The 24,116-nt window shown below is 41.7% G+C and overlaps 1 protein-coding gene across 1 annotated transcript; it reads right to left on the bottom strand.

Moving 5' to 3' along the window:
* Nucleotides 1-1,101: 1,101 nt before the first annotated feature.
* DESI2 (desumoylating isopeptidase 2) lies at nt 1,102-16,901 on the bottom strand. Its single transcript, XM_075748823.1, has 5 exons — nt 16,518-16,901; nt 9,400-9,472; nt 7,491-7,584; nt 6,624-6,765; nt 1,102-4,742 (listed from the first exon to the last, which is right to left on the bottom strand). The coding sequence occupies exons 1-5, from the start codon at nt 16,554-16,556 to the stop codon at nt 4,509-4,511; spliced, it is 582 nt and encodes a 193-aa protein (XP_075604938.1). The 5' UTR covers nt 16,557-16,901; the 3' UTR covers nt 1,102-4,508.
* Nucleotides 16,902-24,116: the final 7,215 nt, after the last annotated feature.

Raw genomic sequence — 24,116 nt, 5'->3', positions numbered from 1 at the left:
ACCAGTCAGAAAAGGGAACAGGCCTCTATCTTGGCAGCTTCTCCAAGTCATGCCCTAGCCCATCCTTGTTAGCAGCGCACGCAGAGGTGCCAGGCTCAGCACACAAAGCGTGGCAAAACACATCCCCCTCCCAGCACTGAGGCGAGAGGGGCAGGGCAGCATTGGCTTCGACAGCCGCAGGAGAGTGCTCCCATTTACCAGTGCTCCGAACATGCACAGTAGCAGCTCTCTGTGAGTGTGCATCTAAATGGCCCCATCTGCGTTTTGCAAAGTGCAGAGCCAACAGCGTGGGGTGCTGGCAGAACCCACGCCCAAGGGCCACAGCAAGCTCCATGCCTGGGCGCAGGATGTTTGGGGGGGGCTCCCTGCACCGGGTGGCTCACCATGCAGCTGCCCCACAGCCAGCGCAGCTGTGAGGAGCAGCCAGTTCTGCGGCTGCGGAGAGCAACCACAGCTTCGAGCAGATGTGCCGCCACCCCACAGAACTGTGCAGGGGGTCAGGCTGCCACCCAACTCCTGAGCTGCCCTGCCCAGGAAATAGCCTGGCAGCTTTTTAATTAAACATTCAGGGCAATTTCTCCAGCCTGGGTCAGCGCTGGGCTGTGCCACCAGCGGCACTGCTGCTGCATGAACAGGCACAGCAGAGGTAGCAGTGGCTCGGGCTCGTGCTGCCATCGGTACTGTACCATAGTCTGGGTACTTCTGCTCTGCTCAGAGGAACTGGCAAGGCACAGACGTTGGTGCAAATCCAGACTACAGATCCGGGCTTTTGAGCAAATTTGTAGAATATGGCACATATCTGCAGCATATACCAAGCATCTCTTAAGTGATTTATATCCCAATAGCTGTAGTTACACACCAAATGTGAAAACATTTTGAATTTAGTCTATTAAAAACTAGTGGCTCTTAATAATGCCTCAGACAAACCAAACTGCAGCTCCTGATGCCCACGTCAGAATATAACCTATAGCTTAACTACAGGAAACCCTTGGATAGTTTTACTGTCCTTTGAAAGCATCTTTCACAACCACAGATCAGCTTGGGTGGCACTGACAAAACAAGCTGTAGGTACCAGGGGAATAATACACAGAGCCAACTGTCTTTTTTTATAAAAGTATTTTTAATAAACTGATGGATTTAAGTTTCAGATGCTAGACAACTTGTTGCCATGTACAGGTAACAAAAGTCAAAATTCTTTGAATTTTATACAAATACTATGTAGTACAGTAAACTTGAATACAAGTTTACAAAAAATGCATCAGTGAATATTCAGCTTGTAACCAACTTCCAACAGTGAAAATTACCATGTATCAATGGTGATCAGAATTGCATTGCAAATTTTAGAAGTAATGCAACTATGTTTTTACCAAGCGACTCTGAAGTTACTGGTGCACACTGACAGTACATTGGATTTTTTTTTGGCTTGCTGAACAGAAAATGGCATTTAAATAAAATGACTTTGAGTTAAAGAATATAATATGTATCAAAAGTTCTATTTTACATAAAATTAAACAAGAATGAGAAAGTAAACAGAGCAGAACCCTGAAGCAGTGATATTTTCCTACCCGTTTTGATGGAAAAGACTCCACAGGTGTCCAGCTTTCTCACAGCATTTTGGAGTGTTCTAGTCCTAGCACAGTGTGGTCAATAGTAGACTAAAGTAATCCCTGCTTGGCAGTAATGCTGGTGAAAGGTAACTTGCTCTATTGCTTACAAATCGGAGTAACCACTGGCAGGGTGACTTCTTGGAGGCATCCAGTGGAGGCTGAGTTGACAGCACATGATTGAAGTTACAGTACTGCTTGCTTTGATACAATACCCAACAGCCTTCAGGGTTCAGGTGTCAGTTTCCTCACAGGATTTACAAATGGATGGTTTTGAAACAAAAATTAAAAAAAAAAAAAAAAAAGGAGCGTAAGACAGTATTTTCACCTGTACAGCTACCAATAAAATGAATGGTTTTGTTACAAACTTTCCAGTCTGCTTTATAAAAAATAGTCTTAGTTTTACTTCTAAATAAAAACTGTGCTGTGATCTGTCACGTTCTTGCATTGTACATGCTGTAGTTGTGTGTGTGTGTTAATGAAGGTGTAGAGATTTGTGACCTAGCGCTCTGGATATATCAGAAGCCTAAAAAGCTGATTTTGGTACATAAAAGTTAGGTAGCAATGAAAATTCATTCTATTTATTTTTCCTAAAACCTAGGAAAAGCTACAGTACATTGCTAGATCAGTGGCCTCAACCCTGAGCTGAAATAAAGGACCTGCCTTGGCCGAGAGACTTAAGTCACATTACTACCACAGCTGCACAGCAGAGACAAAACCACCTCTCTGTGGCCTGTTGCCTTAGCTGTAAGTAGTGTGAGATTCAGTTCTGTAATGCTTGAGAGTTGACTGGAGACCACCATATTCATTTTCACTACAGGGGGGGAAAAAAAAAAAGGAGAACCAAAAATCAGAGATTCAAGTGAAAAAGCACTCAACAGGAACAGTCAGTATGTCCAGCTTCTGGAGACCAAACGGAGAATGTAGTTAGTGGTAGACATGTCAGTCTTAAAGGTTTCCCACTTGGTAGAAGAGATTATTAAAACATCGTACCAAACTACAGTTAAAAGAGACTTCTACTATTATCCCACTCTTTCCAGAAAGAGTCTCACTTGACTGTTTCCCTCAGAACCGAGCGTGTCTCTCTCTGTACCTACACTGCATCACAGAAGATGAGTGAAAACATAAAGACTGTCTGGCAAAAGATTCAACCCAACCGCTAGGAGAAAAACTTCCGCTCTTTTCTAACACGAGTCGGAGTTGGCAATCATACGAATTCTCACTACGATACAGCCTACTGCACCTTCCTGTAGGGTTCAATGGCACCAACTACCCATGGCTAGGAGCATTCATAACATGAAGCATTCTTGCCTCCTAAGAGGATTTTTTTTTCCCTTTTAAACAGCAGAAACTGTAGAACCAGTATTTCACCTAATGGAAAAACTAAAGCCAGCAACAGACTGAAAATAAAGCTTGTAAGAATCATTTATACTTCTAGTAATGCACACTTCTGTGTGAGCTGATCACTTTACGGATGGTATGTTTTTTGTTAGTTTAAGGCAGCAAGTCTTTCAAAATACACAGGCTCACCTCCCTCATGTTTGTGCTACTGTATCCTTATGTGCACAAGAGAACCTCACTAATTTACACTAATGACTGGAAGAACCATTAATTCTCTTGGTAAGTGAACAAGAATAAGGCATTCCATTATATATTCTGATCACTAATTATAATTTAGCTCTAATTATAATCTACCAGCAAACATACTTCTGTGTTTTAGAAAATAATATCTCTTACCTTCAGATATAATTATGTGTGCAGATTAGTGGGTTCTGCTGTGTAAACACGCAGGTGCATAAGCAATTTTCAGGTTTTTCTTCATTACATCTGACAAGAAAGTTAATGCCACAGATAGAGACTGTGGGAAAATAAATTAGGATTTCTCTATGATTTGTGCGGATATGCACAACTGGGCAGTAATTTATAGCTCAAAAAAAGGACATGAATGTTTACAAACTCAAATGAAGCAAAATCAGCAGCAGAAAACAAGGCCATTCCCCAACCATAAATGGCTTGTATTACACTATTCCAAACTATATGAAACAAAAAAAAAAAAAAAAAAAAAAAAAGAATAAGAGTGCTAACTTTTACATGCAAGTTTGAAATCAAGTAAAACAAACAGTAAAAAATTTGTTGATGCTTCTAACAGATGATATTCACAGGTCTAAATCCTGGTTGCAGTAGACTGTAAAAACAGACAGAAGATAGGATGCAAACTACATGGCCGAGTTCAAAAAAAGGGATCGATGTGCATTGTAATGAGATAGAAATTTCCCTTCATATGTGCAAAAATCCACAGTTTCATTAATGTAGAGGTCATACTTCTTGTAACAGATCTTAGACAAAACCAGTCTCCCTACATCCTGGAATCTACCTGTTTACATCAGCCACTTTAAGTGCACAGTACCCTGTTCACATATATAGTATTCAGCAGTTTCTGGCATTTCTCAGAAATTTAATGTTCACCTGCCTTAAATCTTGAAAACAAAGGGGAGAGTTCATCCAGGGCATCATACCACTGCTTTTGAGTTATACCAACAGTTAAATCAAACTCAAATTCTCTCTTCTTCCATAGTGGCAGGAGTCCTTACAGGACTTGTAAACAGCAGTACACAATACTGTAAACAAATAATTTAAGTTCTGCTTTATACAAGATGTTAAGTTAACCCAGGTCTACCAAACAGGTGAAAATGAAAAGGGTGGCTTCACACAAAATCCTTCCCTTTTCTCCCAGCAATTCTTTTCACTACATAAATAATCCTGAGCTGAAACAGGGGTTGATGAGAGCCTTTTTTGCATATAAAAACAATGTTCTAGAGTCAGCTCTCATGTTCTGTCAGGAAGTCAATTGCTGGAGAGATTAAACTGAAGTATTTCAAACAATTTGTTACTTTGGAGGAGGACTTATAATTTGGTGTGGCGTCCAGTTCTAGACCCAGATGCTGAGCTTGCCAAGGAGGCTGATGCTGCCGCATCCTCAGCTTCCTCCAGCTCGTCGTGTAGCTCCTGGCTAACACTAGACTGGAGGGCTGCAGGAGTTAGCCACTCCTTCGGCAGGCAGCTCTGGAGAAAGGGTATACAAGAGCTGAAGTAGGCAAGGCGATTCACCCATCGTGGGATCTCTTTTCCACACAGAATCTAGGGGGAGAAAGGGAAAAGGATTAATTTATCTTCAGGATTCAGCCGTAACAAAACTACAGTACAGTAAATAAAAAGCAAAGGCTGCAGCAGCCTTACGATTTACGTATCACAAACAGCAGTCAAGAAGCACTTGAGTTAGTCGCACTAAGACAATTTTCTCCATCAGTAAAAGCAGCATCCTAAGTCACACAAGGAGACTTGTTTTCCACTGTGAGAGTCTGACACATGGTTCTATGCTTTTTTAAGAAGTCCTGAAAAGCTTACCCACATCACTTTTTTTTTTTAATAACTTCTATAAAAGCCACAGAAATAAGTTAAGGTATGTTTTCTATTCGCTACTAATTCAGCAGAAACAGACATTGCAAGAGGAATCTCTCTGTTACAAAAAAGCACCCTGAAAACAAGCAGTCAAAAAACCAGTCAATATTGGAGTTACACGTACAGCTGAGGCTGTTCACTGTGACAGCCTCTGATGAGTTTGCACAAGACATCCCTATCTTACAGCACACAGGCCAAGCACACACACTTTGGTTCACTGGAACAAAAGAAGCTATACAATGCAAAGCTGGTTTCAACTCCTCAAAAATATACAAGGCTGCATTAAGTATTTGTTTTTACTGTACATCAGTTATTAAATGATTTCGTTGTTGCTATTCAAGGAGTGAGCTATTTTACTTAACCACCTCCGTATTCATTTCTGGTATTACTTACTCCAGTCCAAATCTGGAGAAAGTCACAGCTAATGGGAGCATTACTCTGCTGTAACTGAGCACCATTTAACTTGTAATTATACCCCTGTTTTTATAGTCAATTTGAACACTAAATAGGACAAGACATAAAATAGAAACAACGTGACTATGTGGTTGAAGAGTATGGCAAAAACCTGGCCATATAGGCCAGATTTCATGCCAACTGCAGCTTTGTCAGTGTCTTACTTACATGTACCAGAGTTGCACATGAATCATCATCTCAGTAAAATTTTCCAGTACCACTGGAAGACCAAACAGTCTACACAAAAGAGAGGCCATACAATCAGTGTGCCATTAAATTTTTTTTTTCAAAATAGTTAAAAAAATTTAAATTTTATGGAAGCTCACCATGGAAAAAGTAGCCATCTCTTTTTTTTGAGTGTTTCAATGAAACATTAGAATAAATTCTAACAAGCACAGTTTACCAACTACTGATAAAAATCACAACTGCCATTCCCTTCTTTGTCCTGGGCTGCTTGTTCCTGCCCCTTTCCCTTGTGTTGATACACAGATGGATGATCAGGCCTTCAATCATATTGGCAAACCAATCATGTTAAACAGCTGAGGGGAAAAAGCAAAACCCATTCAACTCCACAGTTAGATACTTCACACAACCACTCAGCTATCTACATGACCAGGACGCAGGTGATGGCAGAGCAGTAACTTGACAAAAGCCTCTCAAGCAGAAGATAAACATTGCCTGTGAAACTTCAATGGCTTTGTTATACTTTAACAGTAGGTCACAACTTCAGAAATTATTTTCAGTGTGATAGTTCCGTGGGGAAAAGCTGATAAAAATAACACGTGGTTCTATCTTCAGTAGCGATCTCTGAAGCATCTGAAGTGATTTTGAAATTCTGTTAATACTTTATTTACCAGGTCTCTCAATTAGGAATGCACCCCTGCTCGAACACAAACTATGTATAACAACAATATTTAGTATTTTTGACAGCAAAATCTCATGCTTTGGACATAAATGCAAATAAAACCTGAAAAACGGTGACACTTGCCCAGGGTAAGAGAGACAAGAAGTTGGAAATTAGGCCAAACATTCCAAAGGACAGGAAGGAGATGATACTCTGTAGCCACCTGAAAAGAACCCTTCTATAGACCTTCATTATTTGTTTACCTCAGATAAAGCTGAAGAAAAGTGATTGCAGTTTTTGTGCATTAGGTGATAAGCATTTCCTTTGAATTCTTTTCCAAGCTCTTCTACTATTTTTTCTATGTCATCTTCCATAAAGTCAGTACTGCCTAGAACCACAGCCTCTCTAGAAAAGAAACAGAGAAAACAGGTGGTGATCAGGCTTCCATGAGATAGGTGGATTACTGTTCATACATTGCTCAAAAATCACCCCACTGCGGGTGGTGAGATCTTTCTGCCCTCCTGGAATAACAAAGGTTCTTTCTATTCCGTTTTACAGCACCGCCTTCATCTTTATCATAAGAGATTACTTCCTTGCCAATTGTCCACCTGTAGCTCACTTGAGTTCTTTGCAACTTAACTCTGACAAACACTAGATGCAATTTTCCCCTCCTCTCCAAAGGATAATATTTCTAAGAGACAGTTGAGAACACGTAAGAGCTTGTAATGCAGGGAAGGGTCAAGGCAATCACACTGAGAAGGCGGAAAAGAGATATGGGGAAACCTTGAGGAGCAACATTTTTCAGCTTTTTCTTTGAATAAAAATTTCACTACCTTGAAAAAGTTACCCTGTTGTATATACTGTGTGAATAACAAAAGCTAGCCACACGTCCACGTAATTTGTACACATTTAAGGAATTTAATGGTATGCTAAAAATAATGTTCTTCACTGTAGATGCTTCACTGTCTCCTCACCTCTGTCCATCTTGCATTTCTAAGTAAACACACTAATTTCCCAGAAAGTCAGAAATCCTGTAGTATCATTCAACACATCTATCCTCAAAAAGAAATGCAACAAGTTGTCTTTTTAATATGCCTTCTCAAAAGCAAGAAAATAGGTATCTTTCTTACTTAAACTTAAACGTTTCTCCTAGCTCAGAAGCATTTCCTGGTGAAATTTCAAATATTCCAGAAAAAGGGTATGGGTGACCACCATAGGCAAATTCTGAAAAAGAAAGCTCAGATTTAACAAAAACGGCATATGACGACTGGAAGATCACTTCACTAGGATCTAAAGCTAGAAACCAGACATCTTATTTACATGGGTAACAAGTACAAGGAGCTAGAAATGAATAGTTTTGTTAGTTGCTAGTCAACCTGAATAAAAACTGACAGGAAATTTCCTACATCAGTGTACAGGTTTAACTGGAGTAACTTTACAGTAAGCATATATTGTTTTCATTGTATAAATCTTACCAGTTGTCTTTATACATGCTTGTCTTTAAAACTCCACTTACATATTTATAGATTAGGGATTCAAAGTACTGCATCCTCAAACGTCTGATGGTGCTTCTATTCAGTGCACTACAGCTGTAAGTCCGGCAGTGAGTAGTGGCCTAATAGGTTTTATAATTTCTTGATTTGCCAGAGTTCAGCTGTCCTGAGTTCTTACTATAACAAGAAGTTAAACCAGTGCATGCACCTGAAGTCTGCACGTAGCATCTGCACTTACAGTACATGAAAACATCACGGTGTGCTTTAGCTTCCTTCTGTGTCTGTAAGATAACAGCATGCCACACCCAGAGTGCAATAAAAAGCTTTAAGCATGACTTCACGCTTCCTTTCCTCAAAACTCCTAACACATTATCGAAGTCCAGCATTCAGTTTGGTGGATAATCTTTTTTACAACAGGTTAATAAATAAAGTTTGATGTACTTTGAAAAAATGCAAGTCATTGTTCTAGCAGGAGTACGACCTGCTATATGAGAAAGCTGTTATAATCTGAACAGGAAGGGAGGCACATGTATTTGGCACAGCTCAAGAACTGGGTTTCAGGCACAGCACTATTAAGAGTCGGGTCTTTCCGATCTGGGTTAAAAATCCAAAAAAGTTTTAACAATAAGCATTGTATTTTGTCAATTCAGTGCTTTGATAATGCTTGCAAACCCGTTTACAATGTGACCATTATACTAGCTGAAACATCTCTAGATTAAGATAACACTGCGCAATGTGGTCTTTGGATCACATGCCACACCTTTTGCTGCCTCTCCTCACCTCCAAACACATTCCAAAAAAAGAACTGAAGTAGAGTTTTCTTCTTTAAAGGGACCACTTTTAGCAACACCATCACCTCAGAGCATCATTATTCTGCCAGGCAGGCATACCTCAGACCTGAGCTCATGCTACAGCATGCTCAGAAACACCTTCCAGCAGCAACAAGGACTCAAAGCGGCCTGAACAGATCAGGAAGCTGCATCCCCAAAGTGCGACCTATTTAGCAAAAATCGGAATGTATTCCTGTATTTACCACAAGCATATCTTTTGTGATCAGTATGCATGAAATGCCTTTTAAAGAAACTGTCTCTAAAACAAACCAACCTAACGGTAAGGAATAGACAGTTTTTCCTGAGCATCATGCACTTTTAGGTGCCTATGTGCAACTGACTATTGTTTCTGTAGTTAAAAATTAACTCCTTGCACTCAGTGCTGGCAGAATACTGAGGAAACACAATTCAACCGTGCTTACTTGAAGCATATGTTTATTTTAACAATAGGTATTTCAAAACCTAAAATAAAGATTCTATGCCTAGCTGAACAAATTGCACACTTCTTCGTAGTTGCATAGCTTTATAGAAGAATGCAAGATGACTACTGGATTATTCGTATCCAAGGTTTTTTCCAGAGACAGAAGAGATGAGAACTTTAAGAGAAAACTGATGAACAAGTTTCAGGAGCCAGACTTCCCTCACTACCTGAAAAATGCTTTTTAAATAACAGCATTACCAGGACAAAGAGTAAGTTATGTTTTTCTTGCACATACCTCGGCCATACACTTCTATACCTGAATGGAACACTCCAATTCCAAGGGAAGAAGTATATTCATTCATCCAATACTAAAAAGAAAGAAGAAAACAAAAAAGACTCTAGTTAGTTTCCAATACAGATTAGTCTTCTGATAGCAGACTGACATCTATTTGTCCCCCACATCAAAAGCATAAAACCCTACCACAAAGTGAACTGCACAACCCATTTTATGACAACAGAACACGCTGTTAAAATTCCCCAAGTGTACACAGTGGATCAATTCCATTAGGTTCTACTCCAGTGTTTTAGTGCTGTCAATGTCTGTCAACCAAGGAGAAATCCAGACCAACTTTTGATTTGACAACAAGTTACAGGTTGTAAAGTTTTCAATTAGGTGGAATACATTCTAGAATCAACTGCAGTAATTTTGCAGAAGCACTTTTTTTTTTTAAAAAACATTGGAAGGTAGGACTGTATTATACACACGCTAACTGGCATTTATAGCAATGACCACGCTTTTTCTTATGACCAGGTGAGCACAAGACACACTCGAGATATGTAAGATGGACTGAAATTACTTTAGTATATTTTGTCTTTGAATCTCAATTGGTGGTCACCATACAGGAGACTGAACCCTCTCCAGGACTCCCAATGTATGTCTCTCCGTACATCAGGTGCAAGTCTTTTGCATAAGTCCAACACCTGTTTCCAATATATGACTTCTATTGTAGCCAACAGATAATAGCTGCATTTCAAAAGGAAACCAGGAAGTGATAATTTAAAAAAAAAAAAAAAAAAAGAGGAAAGAAAAACCCTTCTCTTAGTGCTTTTCTTTCTCTTTTTTCTTTTTCAAAAGCAGCAGCAGTGCGTGCCTATCAGGAGCTAACTGTTACCCTCAAGACCTTAAAGATGCACAGAATTCTGGAAAGGGAAAACCTCACAATTACTGTCTTGCCTTGGCTACATCACCACCCTCAAAATATCAGTCTCCAAGCAGTAAAAATTTTCAAGTGACACATAATTCAAAAAGGAACCTCAAACAAAGGCTGGGGAAAAAAAGAAAAAGGCATCTCAATTTTGTCCTTAAAACTGAAATTGGCTAGCAGAAAAACCTCTCAAAGATACAAGGAGAACATTATTCTGTCAATTGCTCCAGTAGTGGGATATTTCCTCCCAGGTCATCTGGTCCCAAAGGGCACCGCTGCAAACTTCTGCAAAGCAAGCTTCAAAGAATCAGTTGGCAGGCAGGATTCAGATTGAGGTAGAACCTCCAGCAAATTAATATTTGTTTATCAAACAGGAAGAAGAGGAGGCTATCTTGTTTACACAACCTGTTGACATAATAAGCACCTTCTGATGTGAAGTCACTATTACAAAAATGTAAAAGGTTACAGGTGTCACACTTGTTAAGATGTGCTAGCTGGAGTTAGTGCATAATTTACAGGGCCATTACAAACATTATGGTGTATAACATGCATTTCTGAAAGCTAGTTTTCTTGCAATAAAAATTAGACACTAATCCTTGGACTGACAAGCTATTAACGAAAATCAAGACAAGTTAAAGGGCAAAAAGAGCACGTCAGGCCAAGAGTTACAAATTTTCAGGTGTTAAGGTATGGGTGTATTTGGCTTTTACAGTCATCCTTATTCTAAGTATTGTCAAGCCTAAAATAAACAGCCCCCCCCAATTCAGTTACCAGCAGTTGCCAAACATCAGCATGTGAATTTTCCAGCTGAAAATTCACAATTGTGCTAGCAGGCACAGGACACAAATGACTATCTGGATAAGAAGATGCTGAGGATTTGATGTTCTCTTCTATAGACAAGCCACTTGTGGGAAATTTTGTCAACATAAATTAACAGAAGACAGATTTTGCTCCTTATATTTATTTAAAATTAAGGCTTATTGAGATCTGTGGATAACTTTTGCTTAAGAGTAAACTTTACCCTTTGCGTTAATTTCTGGCTTTGTCAATGCTTTGCTATGTTAGCTAGTGGGGTACGGACGACTAGACTAAATCATCACTTTAGCGTATTTGAAGGCCTTAGCAGTTTTTTCCTTCCTCACCCCAGAAGAGCAGAGAGCTAGTCCGTATGATCAAGCCACATCCAAAAATACATCAGGTTAGAGTTACTCTGTATAGAAAGACATAAAACCGGGAGAATACAAGAAGAGGGGAAGGAAGGAGAACAATGTTAAGACTACCCAACTAACTTCATGGGTTTGTGAGCAGAAAAATATGGATTCTGTTCATTGAAGTGAAGTCAAAGCCCCCAGGAAAATGGAAGAGCTACTTCAACATAAACCTGTTCCAGTTTTGAAGGCAGTCCTATCCCACACTTTACCAGCTGACCATTTCAAAATAGTTCTAGGTCTATATTTATAGCCAAAACCGTAGGCACATTCAACACACAGTTTGTCAGCACAGGAAGAAAGTATGTTTGCCTAATGAGAGGGTGTATGCAAATTAACCTCATCTACAACTGAGCTAGACAGGGTCCCTGGTGCTCTCGTCTTTCCTCTCCTGGACACCCATTTGGCCAGAAAACTCTGGGTCCAGCCTCTGAATTCCAAATAACCTACACATCGCAAATGCATCAGATCTGTTAATGCCGAGCAAGGTTATCACTGCTCTCTGAAAATGGAACAAAAGTTACACGAGACACCCCATAAGCAGTAGAAGCAATAAAGCCTAGTTTGTTACTAGGCAGAAGAAAAAATTATTAACGCTCCTCCCTCCCCTCCCACAACCCCATGAAACCTAATGGGAGATATAGGGAGAGGACAGAGAAGCGGGTCCTCACCGACCCTCCTCATCGATCCGTACAGAAGCAGAAGAACGGGATGGGAAGCTGCCCCAACCAGGTGTTCAGCAAGTCCAGGACTATTCAAGTATATGCACTCCTCCTCACTAGTGCCACCAAAATACACTGGGCTTGCTAGACTACAAAAACTGAGCACTGGTGGCAAATTAAACAAATGTTAGCAGCTTTGGAAGAAGTGCCTAAAGCAAACCTGGCACTTCACTTAATATTTCCAGTAAGAACAGAGTAGGTTAATTGAAGATAAAAGAATTTCAATAAGGCAGAATTACTTTCCCCCTAGGAACAGTAATTATACCTAATTATTACTTAATCTGGATCAGCTATTGGAAGGTTGGTCACATTTTCTCATTGAACAAAATGCCTTATCTCACCAAAGAAAGAAATGCAGGACAAATGCATCTTAAATATGCTGAATTTGGCTACAGCTGAAAAGATTACATATTACTTACACAATAAAGACTGTAAGTTAAATGACATCTATATAGCTCGCTGGTTCAGTAACATGCTGTAAGTGCTGGAATCAAAAAGTGATCCCAAAAGCTACATCCTTGCTTCCATTACACAAACTGGATTCCCTTCATTTAGTCTCAATATGAATTTTGCAATAGTAGAATGAATAGAAGCAGCACAATCCCATATCCTCAATATTTTGCAATAAGTCAGTCTTGTAAAAGAAGAATTCATGTTTAATGCAACTATCAGAATGAAAATATTAGAGAAGTATTTTTCTACGTGCACAATAAAGTCATGTCACTGAAATGAAAGAACAACACTAGTCCCAGTCCTTCAAAAATGTCTTCATTACTTTCTTGAGCGCTTTCATTTATGTTAATACTTTAGATTGTTATAGTCTTATCTGACAAGGGAAAAAATAGGATGCTACTTTGTGCACAAAAAAGCTAGATCCCTAAAAATAGCAGTTAGTTAAAATGAAACTATAAAGTACTCTGGTTCTCAAAACACAGTATATCAAAGTCTTCACCTTACCCTTTTAATGATCATAAAAGATTTTCAAAGGCATGAACTGCAGCACGTAAATATGCCCTTAAGCTTCTCTCCCTCCGTAAAGTTACCAGCACTTGAAAATCTGCTTTCTTGTACAACACACGTGCCCCTCCTCACCCTTTGGTTTTAATAAAGGTTTTTGCTTTTTCAAGCACGAAGGACAAAGGAAGGGTATATGCTCCAAAACCAACCAACTCAGTTCTGTAAAGAGTTTCAACAGTAGCAAGGTCACCTAGTATTCCTCTGCACACCTAAACAACTGTCTCTGAAATGAAGCTACAGCTAGCGCTCGGGTTAAAATAAAGCCATTCATATGACTGTTGCAATTACAGTAGTGTTGATTCTGTCAACCAGGTGACTAGCGGTGGTCTCTTGTTCCAGAAGAGAAACAAAAAACCCCAATCCCAAACCTAAACTACAAAAAAACCTCAAACCCACCTCCAAGTGACACCAAATGTCAGAAGCAAACAGTAAACCTGCTAGTGCCTCAATACACGGTTGGCAGGATTTGATGAATCAACAGAACTTCAAAATAGCTATTACAAAAGACTCTTCCCTTCTCCCACCCCCTTTAGTGCCCCCAAACAACGCAGTATCATTGATTTCAGCAGGCTGTCTACATGCAGTAATGGAACTGCTATGCAACATGAAAGCAAGGCTTTAGTTTAAGCTCCTGCTTCAAACAAGTTTAAAATGGACTGAGACATCATTTAGTGAAAGAATTCAAGGCAGGATGTATATTGACAGTGTCTTTCAGACACCGTGGGAACCTCAGTTTTTCCTTCCAGTTTAAAGGAAATCTGTTTCTCTAATGGTCAAATAATGTAGACGTTGTTATAAAACAACAAACACAGCTGAGGTACGATATAGAAATAGTCTGCTTAGCGGTCTCAGCTTACACTATGTATAATTTGTGGCGACGTACAGCTTCAACAAACACCACAACTGCAGACCCATGCACAAAAAGATGATCACACATCTGCAGATAAGTGTGCTTGCTTGCTTCTTTTGGAGAAGTTGTTCCTTCCACAGATGGTAGCTTTAAAGACTATGCCACTTCTTGACGTAGGCAGAGCCCCGCTAACGACAACAGGACAAACATCAGTCGCCAACACGTCCTAAAGAAAAGTATGACGCTAGTTTTTATGAGCACAACCTTCCTGTTGCTTCCCCCCCCGCCCCCTTCCCTCTTGTCAACCATCAGCCTTGCTAGGATGGCTGGAGTAAAACTGATCACAGCATTTCAAGTCTGGAGGAAAAAGAAAAGAAGATATAGGTTTCAGCAAAGAAATCTAAGGAGTCAGAGATGAAGGAGAACCATTTGAATGACAGAATAGACTATCACAAAAGAAAAAGAAAAGGCATGCTGAAGTCACACCCCACCAATGCTATCACCACAGTGAGAATGGAGCTTCTCCCAGAGGCCATGGCATTACTTTCCAGGCAGGCACTTACACAGGAGACAGTCCATTCTGTTAAGTTTTCACAGCCTGCCTGTGACCTGGGCCCAGGCGACACTTTGCACAGCTAAGCAAGTCTCTGTGAGAACACTGGGTCTTCCATCTTAAGTGAGTCAGAAGTGCGTCAGGCCTTGACTTCAAAGATACTACCTTATGTAAGAGTCCTGAAACTGAAGTCCTACTTCTTTCTCTGTACCAATATTTACATATATATAAAAACCATCTCTTTTCATGCTAAAAGAGCTTCTCCAATGTGTTTTTTTTTAACTGTAGTCCAGAAAAGTCATACATATGCATGTGACAGAGCATCCTTCCCTCCTTAAGTCTAGTATAAATAAGGCACACTGACTTTTTGTCATATCAGCATCACGTATGAGCTGAACCAGGTGAGCAAAGACCACATTTTTCCCCCCCCTCAAAAAAACCAGAGTGAATAGACTGCTCCTGCCTCCAGCCTCCCCTCATTCTCCACAATGAAGGAAAACCAAAGTAGAAATAGCAGGTCATAGTCACTGGAGACAGAACATGGACACGGGGGGGGAATAAATCCTTTGACAGGGACATTGATTTCTATGGTAAGTATTATGGTGAAAGAAAATAATGACAAGAATCAGGCTGGTTCACATAATCTCATACATAATTTTAATTTCAAGCCAGACAGCTCTCTACTGATTGCTATTAAATACTATAGCATTAAAGCCTGAGTACTCACAAGCAAACAAGCTGCATTTTCTCTCTGCCAGCAGTCACTGACTCTACATTATGCACCTTCACCCTTTTAAAGCAGCAGAAGTTCACTTTAAAATGGTGCCGGTGGTAGGAAAGCCCACCCAAAACAAGCTCAGTAATGCAAACAACGTTACCTGAAGCTAGTTGTCAATCTTCCTGTCCCACTATCAGTGGACTCAAAATGTGGTCAGAGAACTAGCGCTACTTGTTCTAATTTCCAGCGATTGAAACGCATTAACGGATAATATTTTCTTAATATTACTTATCCTCACCTCCTGTTCTCTGCAGGTACTTACACCTCATTTGTTACCATGGCATTTGAGCAGCTTGCAGCTGAACACAAGACAAAACAACAGTTGCTGTATGTGTCACAGAAAGATTACCCAGAAGAGAGGGAAGGTGAGCTCATAGGACTGCAAATCGAGCTCCTTTATTCCTACCAAGTTGCAGCCATACCAAAACTGTTCAACAATTCTGGACTAGGAAAAAAACATTACTGACACAGCGCTAAAAACCCTCTTATCCCTACACAGATAGTGGTTATCCCCAACCACTACGCCGCTGGAAAATCTGCCACTTGTATAGTTTTCAGGAGCAGGAGAGGCAGGGCCTCCCCCCTGCTGAGCCCCGGGGGCGATAGCAGAGGAGGGAGAACAGCCCGGGGACACTCACGTTTCGTTACTCACACCCAGCAGGGGAAGAGCTGCCCCCGCGACGGGGAGCGGATCTACCTGTCACCGAAGGACCCGGCCCGGCACCGCAGCAAACTTTTGTTGCGGGTCACAACAGACCCGTACAAACTGACAGACCTCCCACATTATCGCCCCCCGCCCCGCGTTCGGTATTTCTCCTGCTCTACCGCCCACACGAGCGGGAGCCCACGGAGCCAACTCGGCTGGGCACAGGCAGGGGAAGGGCAGGAAAAGTTTCCCCGCCGCCCTCGCCCCCCTCCCCGACCCCCGCAGGAGCTCCTCCGCGCCGCAGCCCTCCCGGGAGAGGGCCCGGGACCCCCGCCAGCGCCCGCCGGCACAGGTGCGGGGCCGCGCTGCCTCCAACAGCCCCGGGCCGGGCCTGGCCGCCGCGGCGGGCCCCTGGCGCCGGGCCGGGCGCTCACCATGTCGTAGACGTTGAGGATCACCAGCTGGTTCGCCATCGCCGGCGGCCCGCGGGCGCCCCCCGCCCGCTCGGTCGCTCCCGCTGCGGCGGCGCTTGCTCAGGCCGGCGGCGGGGCTGTGGGGACCCCCGGGGGCCGCTTCCTCCTCGTCCTGCCTGTTGCTGCGGGGCGGGGGGGGACGGCGGGCACCATGGAGCCGCCGCCGCGGAGGGACGGGGCCTCGCCCCCGGGAGACGCGCTCAGCCCGCGGCCGGCGGCGGGGGCCGGGCGGCGCGGGGGGGAGCGGGCGCGGGCCCCACCCCGGTGGCGATGGCGGTGCCGGTGGCGGCGGGAGGGGAGAGGACGAGAGGAAGGAAGGGAGGGAGGGAGGGAGGAGAGGAGGCGCGGCGCGGCGGTCAGGGCACGGGTGGGGGAAAGGCGCAGTCAGCGGCTCGCGCCCTGCCTGGCGCTGGCGCCGGGGCCGCGGGCCGGCCTGGCAGCCCCTCCAATGGGCGCAAAATGGAGCCGCTCGAGCCCGCCCCCATCTTCCGCGCGCGGAGCGGGCCGGCGGAGACTACAGCTCCCGGCGCGCAGCGCGGCCTGGAGGACTACGGCTCCCGGCGTGCCAAGCGCCGCCCCGCGGCAGGGTGCGCCCGCGGCTGCCGCCGGCTCGGTGTGGCCCGTACGTACACGGGCAGAGAGGGGGGTGTCTGGGCTGGGCGAGAGGCCCGGGGAGCGCTGCTGAGCCGGCGGCTGAGGCCTGCCGGGCGGGCGCTGCGCAGTACTCGCGGGACCAGGCCTAGGCCGGGGCCGGGGCCGGGCAGACCCGCACCCGCCCCGGAGCAAACATTGCCGCGCTTTCGGACCCGCTGGGCCGTAGCGGCCTGCCCCGTGTTATGTCGAACGTGACGCTCACGTACGTTAAGGCTCTTAGCTTTCAGTGACAGGAAGGTCTGCGTTCGGGGCTCTTAGTTTTCGGTGTTCGGGCCGTGTGGCACCGGCACCGCCATTTTGTGTTTCTGTTCAAGGAATGAGGGGAATTTGAGCTACCTCTAAAAAAAGTAAGGTTTGGGCCTTTAAAATCTGCAGATAACTCACATGTGGATACTGGCAGATGCATGGCTGCTTCTAAGGCTGCAGACGCTTTCCATGTGCGGCATAGTAACCTTGTCACATAACCTTGTGGTGAGGTAACCTTACATAAAACCTTGTTAAGCAATAGGAAAACAGAATTCCAATTTGTAAAAGCATCGGCTGGAGAAAGGATGCTTGCTTGCTTCCAGCAGCTAATGTGAGGTGCAGATTCAGTTTTATAAAGGCAACTACTGCCCCTTTATAGCACGTTAGAATGAGTGCTGTTCGCAACAGGCTGTGGATGTGCCCTTGAGATGAAGGTGCTGCACGAAGGAGGACGTACCACCCCGGGGGTGTTCTGGCTTCCACTATGGTTTCTGGCCGCAGGGCTTTTGATGTTGGATGTTTAGCTCCTCTTCATCGGCTGAAACTGGTGGCTGCTGAGCACTGCACCCTGGGCTCCCATTTCGCGTGCGGAACAACTCCGTCCCGCCAGTACTACAGCACAGCTTATGCAGGCAGTTAAAAAAGCATCAGTTTATTTCCTCCTTTGGGGAGTGATTTTTGGTTAGAGGAAACTAGTATTGTTGCCAAAACATAGCAGAGGTTCAGCTACTGGTTGCGACAACATGAAATTCAAACACCTGAGAAACTGGTGTAGGAACCTCAGGTTCATCTTAGCCACGTGAGGACTGTTGGCAGGAATGCCTTACTTTGCCAGTGAAACAGTAAACCTGTGGACAGGATGTCTGTGACTTTTTTGGGTCGTGTTCTTCATCTGCTCCTTTGGCTGGCAGCTGGGAAACAAGCTGGTAGCTATTAAACAAAAAAGTTTTGTGGGAAAAAGTTGCTTCTATATCGAGGAATACTGAAGAAAATATGATCCTATCTTAAAAACTGCAGGGGTCAAAAACCTTACCTGAAAAGGCAAGGACTCCATTTCCAAGTACCAATGTGCATTACCTGGAAGAGAGGAATACAAATGCTGTAATGACTCCTAGTGAATGAATCTCTTAGTCTTCATTCTCTCCTGTTTGTTGCCTGTCTGCAAGATGCACTGTGAAGAAAAAGGAGAGAAAGACATAACTTCTAGCCTGTAGTCACAGGAGACAGAGATATAAAATTCATATTATATGAATAAAGCTGAAGAGTAAAGCCCCAAAGTGTCATTTATTTGACTTAAAAATTGAATTTAGTCTAATAAATATTAGACTTAGTACATAGAGTAGTAACACAATACTACAGCTCTGACTTCCTCAGTGATGCAGTTTATCTTTTCATGCAGTTATCTGCAAAAGGCAGGAAAATCCTTCTTTTGAGCGAAAAGACTGTGATTAGGTGTCAGGAGCAACGTTAAGCATGCGTGAATACTGCAGAAGGTTACGCCTAATATGTTTTATAGCAGTTTGTGTTTATCTAAGTAGTTCGGAGAGTTTGAAAGTATGGTATGGGGGTACACCGAGATACTGAGATCAGTTTGGCAATGTGGTAAAGGGGCAGTGATCAGTAGTGGGCACTGTTGCCACAAAAGAAGTGTAATGTGTGAACCAACCCATGGACTTCTGCCTTGTAAAACTGAAAGCCAAGCTGCTTGAGCCCTTAATAGGAGCACAGAAAATCTCAGGGAAGAACACGAACCAAAATCATTGTCTACCAATCTGTACTATACTTACTTTATCCCATCACATGTTCCTGTCCCTGTATGACAGAGATACGCTTAAAGAGCAGTCTGGTTTCTTGTCTTTATGGAAAATGCCATTGTCTGTTTAGTTTTCAAAGGAAGAGAAATAGCCAAGATTAGAGGAGCACCAATTCTCAGCCATAAAAGAGAACTGAGAGAAGGCTAAGGCACCTTAGATTCACGGAGAGATGCAGAGCAGATGTTGCTACACACCTCCCGCGTGTCTCGTGCATTTGGCGTATGTGCAGCTCAGGTGGAACACAGATGTGCAAATGCTCTAGAAGGAGCTGGAGGGCTGTCACCTGTGCTTCAGCCCATGGGACTATCCACTGTTAAGGGAAGACCGACTTAATGTTCAGTAGGAACAAACTGTTTTCACTGGAGGTGAAATTTCAAAGTTGATTTCTGATTTTTTCTGATTTCTGTCTTGGTACAAACTGTACTGAAATAGATGGGATATGAATCACAGAAAATGAATCAGTAACAAATCATTAAAAATGCCCATGTATTCTTTGTGCCAGATTTCTACAGCTTCTATAATTATGAAAATTTTCATAAATGTGTGAATATCAAATAAAGTGATTATGAGAAGTTCAACCATTTATTTACGTATGGAGCTGTATTAAACTTATTTTAGGACAAACAGAACAATTGCCATTAACAGTATAAGCTTTACAAGGTATCTTAACTGGCCAGTAAGAAAATTCTGTCTAGAAGTGCAAAAATGTCTTCAGCTGGAATGAAAAAATAGATTCAAATAAGACCCTTAACTATTACAACAAGTGTTGTAGCCCTTACATTTATATATTGAAGGAGAGAATAAGCTTGAGAGGATATATAATCCAAATACGTACTTTAAAGATAGAATTAATATTTGTTAAACAAGAAGTAAAACATACAGTATCAAAAAAAAATCTTCAGGAACATATCATATTCCCACTATGGACTATGCTGCTCATTATGGGAACTGAATTGCCTGCAGCCCCTTGGATAGAGTGGAAATTTTGCATTTTTCTGTCAGATTTCACACTGAAAAGATATGCTAATAGCTTAGGTAAGTCAGCAAAAGCTGTAAGAAGGTGAGGCCAACTCGAGCATGCGGCTCACAACTGCAGCTTAACTTAGTTCGACTTGAAAGGTGTCTCTTCAAAGCTATTAGCCGCCACTGAGCTATACTCACAAACAGGTTAAAGTTGTATTCAATAGCATGTCCTTTATACTTGAAACCTAATACATTAAATGATACTATAGAGATACAAAAAGTGCTTATAAAAACATTGATAAACAAAACTAAAATGACACCATACTTTGACAATTTGTTTTATGGGTTGTCATTAGTATGACAGATAGTAAGATACTGGTCTTTAAGTCTTGCTGTAGTTCTCTTGAAAGCTGACTTGTGTTTGTATGTTAGTAGCAGTATATTTGTAGCTGGTGATGAGGACGACCAAAAAGATGAAGAGAATGATGACTGAATAGAGTTTAGTTCTAGGTGTATCTGGCCTGAAATGCAAATGAAATAGGATTAAAATACAATTACTTTTTAGATTCCTGCTTCAATTAGTCAAGAATGTCTGGCATTTCATATTAGCAGTGCATTCACTCAGTACTGTAACTCATGACAATATTTATTTGGTTAATTAGGGATTTCTTTTAATCTGTATGGTCATAATGATTCAGAATCCAATAGGAATACCTAAATTATTTGCCTTTTCAGTCTATGACAATTGACTTTTTCAGTCACTGGCAATTCCTTTGATTAGAGAACAAGAAGAAAGCCTTTTCCTAATCAGAGGTGACTGTACTGGGGTCCTTAGAAGTTCATTTGGTTTAAAAAGCTTTCCAACTCTTTTGTACAGAACACAGAAAATAGAATAAAATACCAGAGAAGTTGGAAAGAGAAGCAGGTTGTATCCACAGGTTTACCAGGGTGAGCCCTGCAGGTTAGGATCTGAGTAATATCTCTGAATACTTCACCTGGTCAAATAAGTTGTAAGCCTGGCTAAATCAATTCTCTGAAGTTTCTGGGTATGTTGGAGAAGCAGTAGTGGGATAATGTTAATTTTTATTTTTTTTTTATTCCCATCCACGCAAATCCTTTATTTTTACCAGGAGGCTGTGGAAACATGATTTCTGCCAGACTAATATTAATGGCTAGAAACGCATCTAAGCAGTTGCAAGGGATGCGTCTAGCTTTGTGGATCTTGTAAGAATACTTGCATTACAGCAACTGAGGTTTGACAGGCTGGCAAACTTCCTGTTTACTTTCAAATAGAGATTTTGGAGAAACTGCATAATTAAAAATGTCAATAAATTCTTCTGCCTTTATCTGTGAATCTTCGGCACAGAACAAGGACATGGCATCTTGTCTTTATGCTTCTGTAATAGCAAGTTTATTTCACACAAATATTAAATAATAATAGCATAAGACTGTAATAATAATAAATAACAATAATACATAGGAAATGTCTACTAGCTGTTACCTTTCAATTACACCATATGTACGGACTGCAATGAATGCTTTTAAATCACAAAAACTGAAACACAAAAAAGCCCTGTTCATTTATTTTCACAGCTGAGAGAAAAAAAAAAAAGAGAATCTTATGAAACTGTCCAGTGCCCAGAATCACCCATCCTTATTCAAGTTCTTGGTTAAAAAGTCACGTTCTTGGTAAGCAGATTAGAATTATTAAATTATTAACATTATTCAAAACCTTCTACAGTTATAAGTAACATTCAAAATGAAGTACATAGTCAATTTTTAATACATTTTCAGTTGCAATTATTTTTTCTGCAGTAAAGTCAACTTTTGCGAGCATTCAGGCCTGTAAATACACGTTCTTATGTGTCCTCTACCTTGGAAAAAGCACTTTCTACAAGAGTCATCCTAGCAGTATCGGCAGGGCTTGTGGAGGTTTAAACAGGAGGTGATGTGTCTCTGCAAAGATGAGGGAGGATACAAGGGAACATTTATGGCTTTGAGAGGGATTAGAAAAAGTTTGAAAAAGCTTCTTGTTACTGTAGGCTTAGTGTGAGTGGGGAATGTTGCAGAAACTGCAGTGCATTAACCAGTCCTCACTGGTTTCCATCTGACCATTGTGCTGGTGGTTCAAGCAAGCAGATTTGAAAGACAGGGAGAAGTAAAACCTTTTTTCAGGTTGTGAAACCTTACACTTGTTGGTTTTGAGTGTAAGGTTGGCTACTAGAAGTAAACCGCCAGGAAATAAGGAACATACCAGTTTGTTTTATTGACTTATTGGAATTTATCTATGTTCTCAAAATATAGGGGATGTGGGGTAGCACACTGAATATTATACAGATCAATTTATTTTAAAAAACTTGGAGTAGATAAAAAAGTTGAAATATGAAATTGTTAATTAGAAGTAAAGGGAAGACAAATATTCTTGAATAGAAGCAATGCTTTTGTAAGTTCTTGTAAATCATAAGATAGAACATTTTCAAGATTTTCAGATAACCTGTGTTTATTTATAAATAGTATGGTTCTTTTTTTGTAAATGCCTCATTTTTTCAGATTCCGTACTCAGTATCTGTGCTGTGGATTAGTCTGAAAAATGCAAAAGTCAAGGATTCTGAGAAATGGCACTCTCATTTCTAAATTACAGCTAACTTAGAGCTAGGCAGAAGTGAAAATATTGGTAGCACCCAAAGCCAAAGGAAATCCTGAGCAAAAAATATTTTAAAAGTATCAATGGTAGGCATTTCATCCATTTTCACCCCACATCATCACATTTTATCACATTTAAAAAAAGACAATAACCTGTAGTATTGATCTAATATCCTCACTCTGAACACGTAAATGGCACTATGACTAGTAGCCCAAATGATGTAATTGTTGAAAGTGCTGTTTAAAATCTGATACTGCCCATACAGTCCTTCATTTGTACTGTCTGATGAAATACAAACCAGGATATGTAATTCTGAACAGAAACAAGGAAAGAGTTAGTTATTTTTGAAATAGCTTTGAAAAGCAATTAAACACAAACACGGATTTGGTGTGGTGGGTTTCTTATGTGCAAGTGGTGGCTGAAAATTATTAATAGATTCTGCTACGTAAATGTTCAATTGAGCATAAGTTAAATGTCTATATGAACATAAATTATATAATTCAGTCTCTTGACAGAGCTATTAAGAAACTGCCAGTAATTTACCAAACACATATATCAGTCTTTACAGTAACTGTATTTCTCCTAACGACATCATCTTAGAGAACTTCCTGATCTTACAGTTGTAAGTCAGTCTATATTCAGTTTATCTTACTCAGTCCCTAATATATAGATCTCAAGAATATAAAATAGATAGAGAACTTGGAAGATGCCTCAGAATTTATTTCTGAAAATCTTCAGAAAATATTTTCCTCAATCTGAAAGGGCATGGAGATGCTTCATAATTATGGCTGAAGTCATAGAATCATAGAATCATAGAATGGTTTGGGTTGGAAGGAACCTCAAAGATCATCTAGTTCCAACCCCCTTGCTGCGGGCAGGGACACCCTCCACTAGACCATGTTGCCCAAAGCCCCATCCAACCTGGTCTTAAACACTTCCAGGGATAGGGCATTCACAACTTCTCTGGGCAACCTGTTCCAGTGCCTCACCACCCTCACAGGGAAGAATTTCTTCCTGATATCTTATCTAAATCGACCCTCCATCAGTTTAAACCCATTACCCCTTGTCCTGTCACTACACTCCCTGATAAACAGTCCCTCACCATCTTTCCTGTAGGGCCCCTTCAGGTACTGGTAAGCTGCAATTAGATCTCCCCAGAGCCACCTTTTCTCCAGGCAGAACAATCCCAGCTCTCTCAGCCTGTCCTCATAGGAGAGGTGCTCCAGCCCTCCAGTCAGC

Source organism: Balearica regulorum, chromosome 3 (genome assembly GCF_011004875.1).
Source record: "Balearica regulorum gibbericeps isolate bBalReg1 chromosome 3, bBalReg1.pri, whole genome shotgun sequence".
Taxonomy (NCBI): Eukaryota; Metazoa; Chordata; class Aves; order Gruiformes; family Gruidae; genus Balearica; species Balearica regulorum.
Note: the sequence above shows the minus strand (reverse complement) of the source record. Positions and strands in the feature narration are given on the sequence as shown.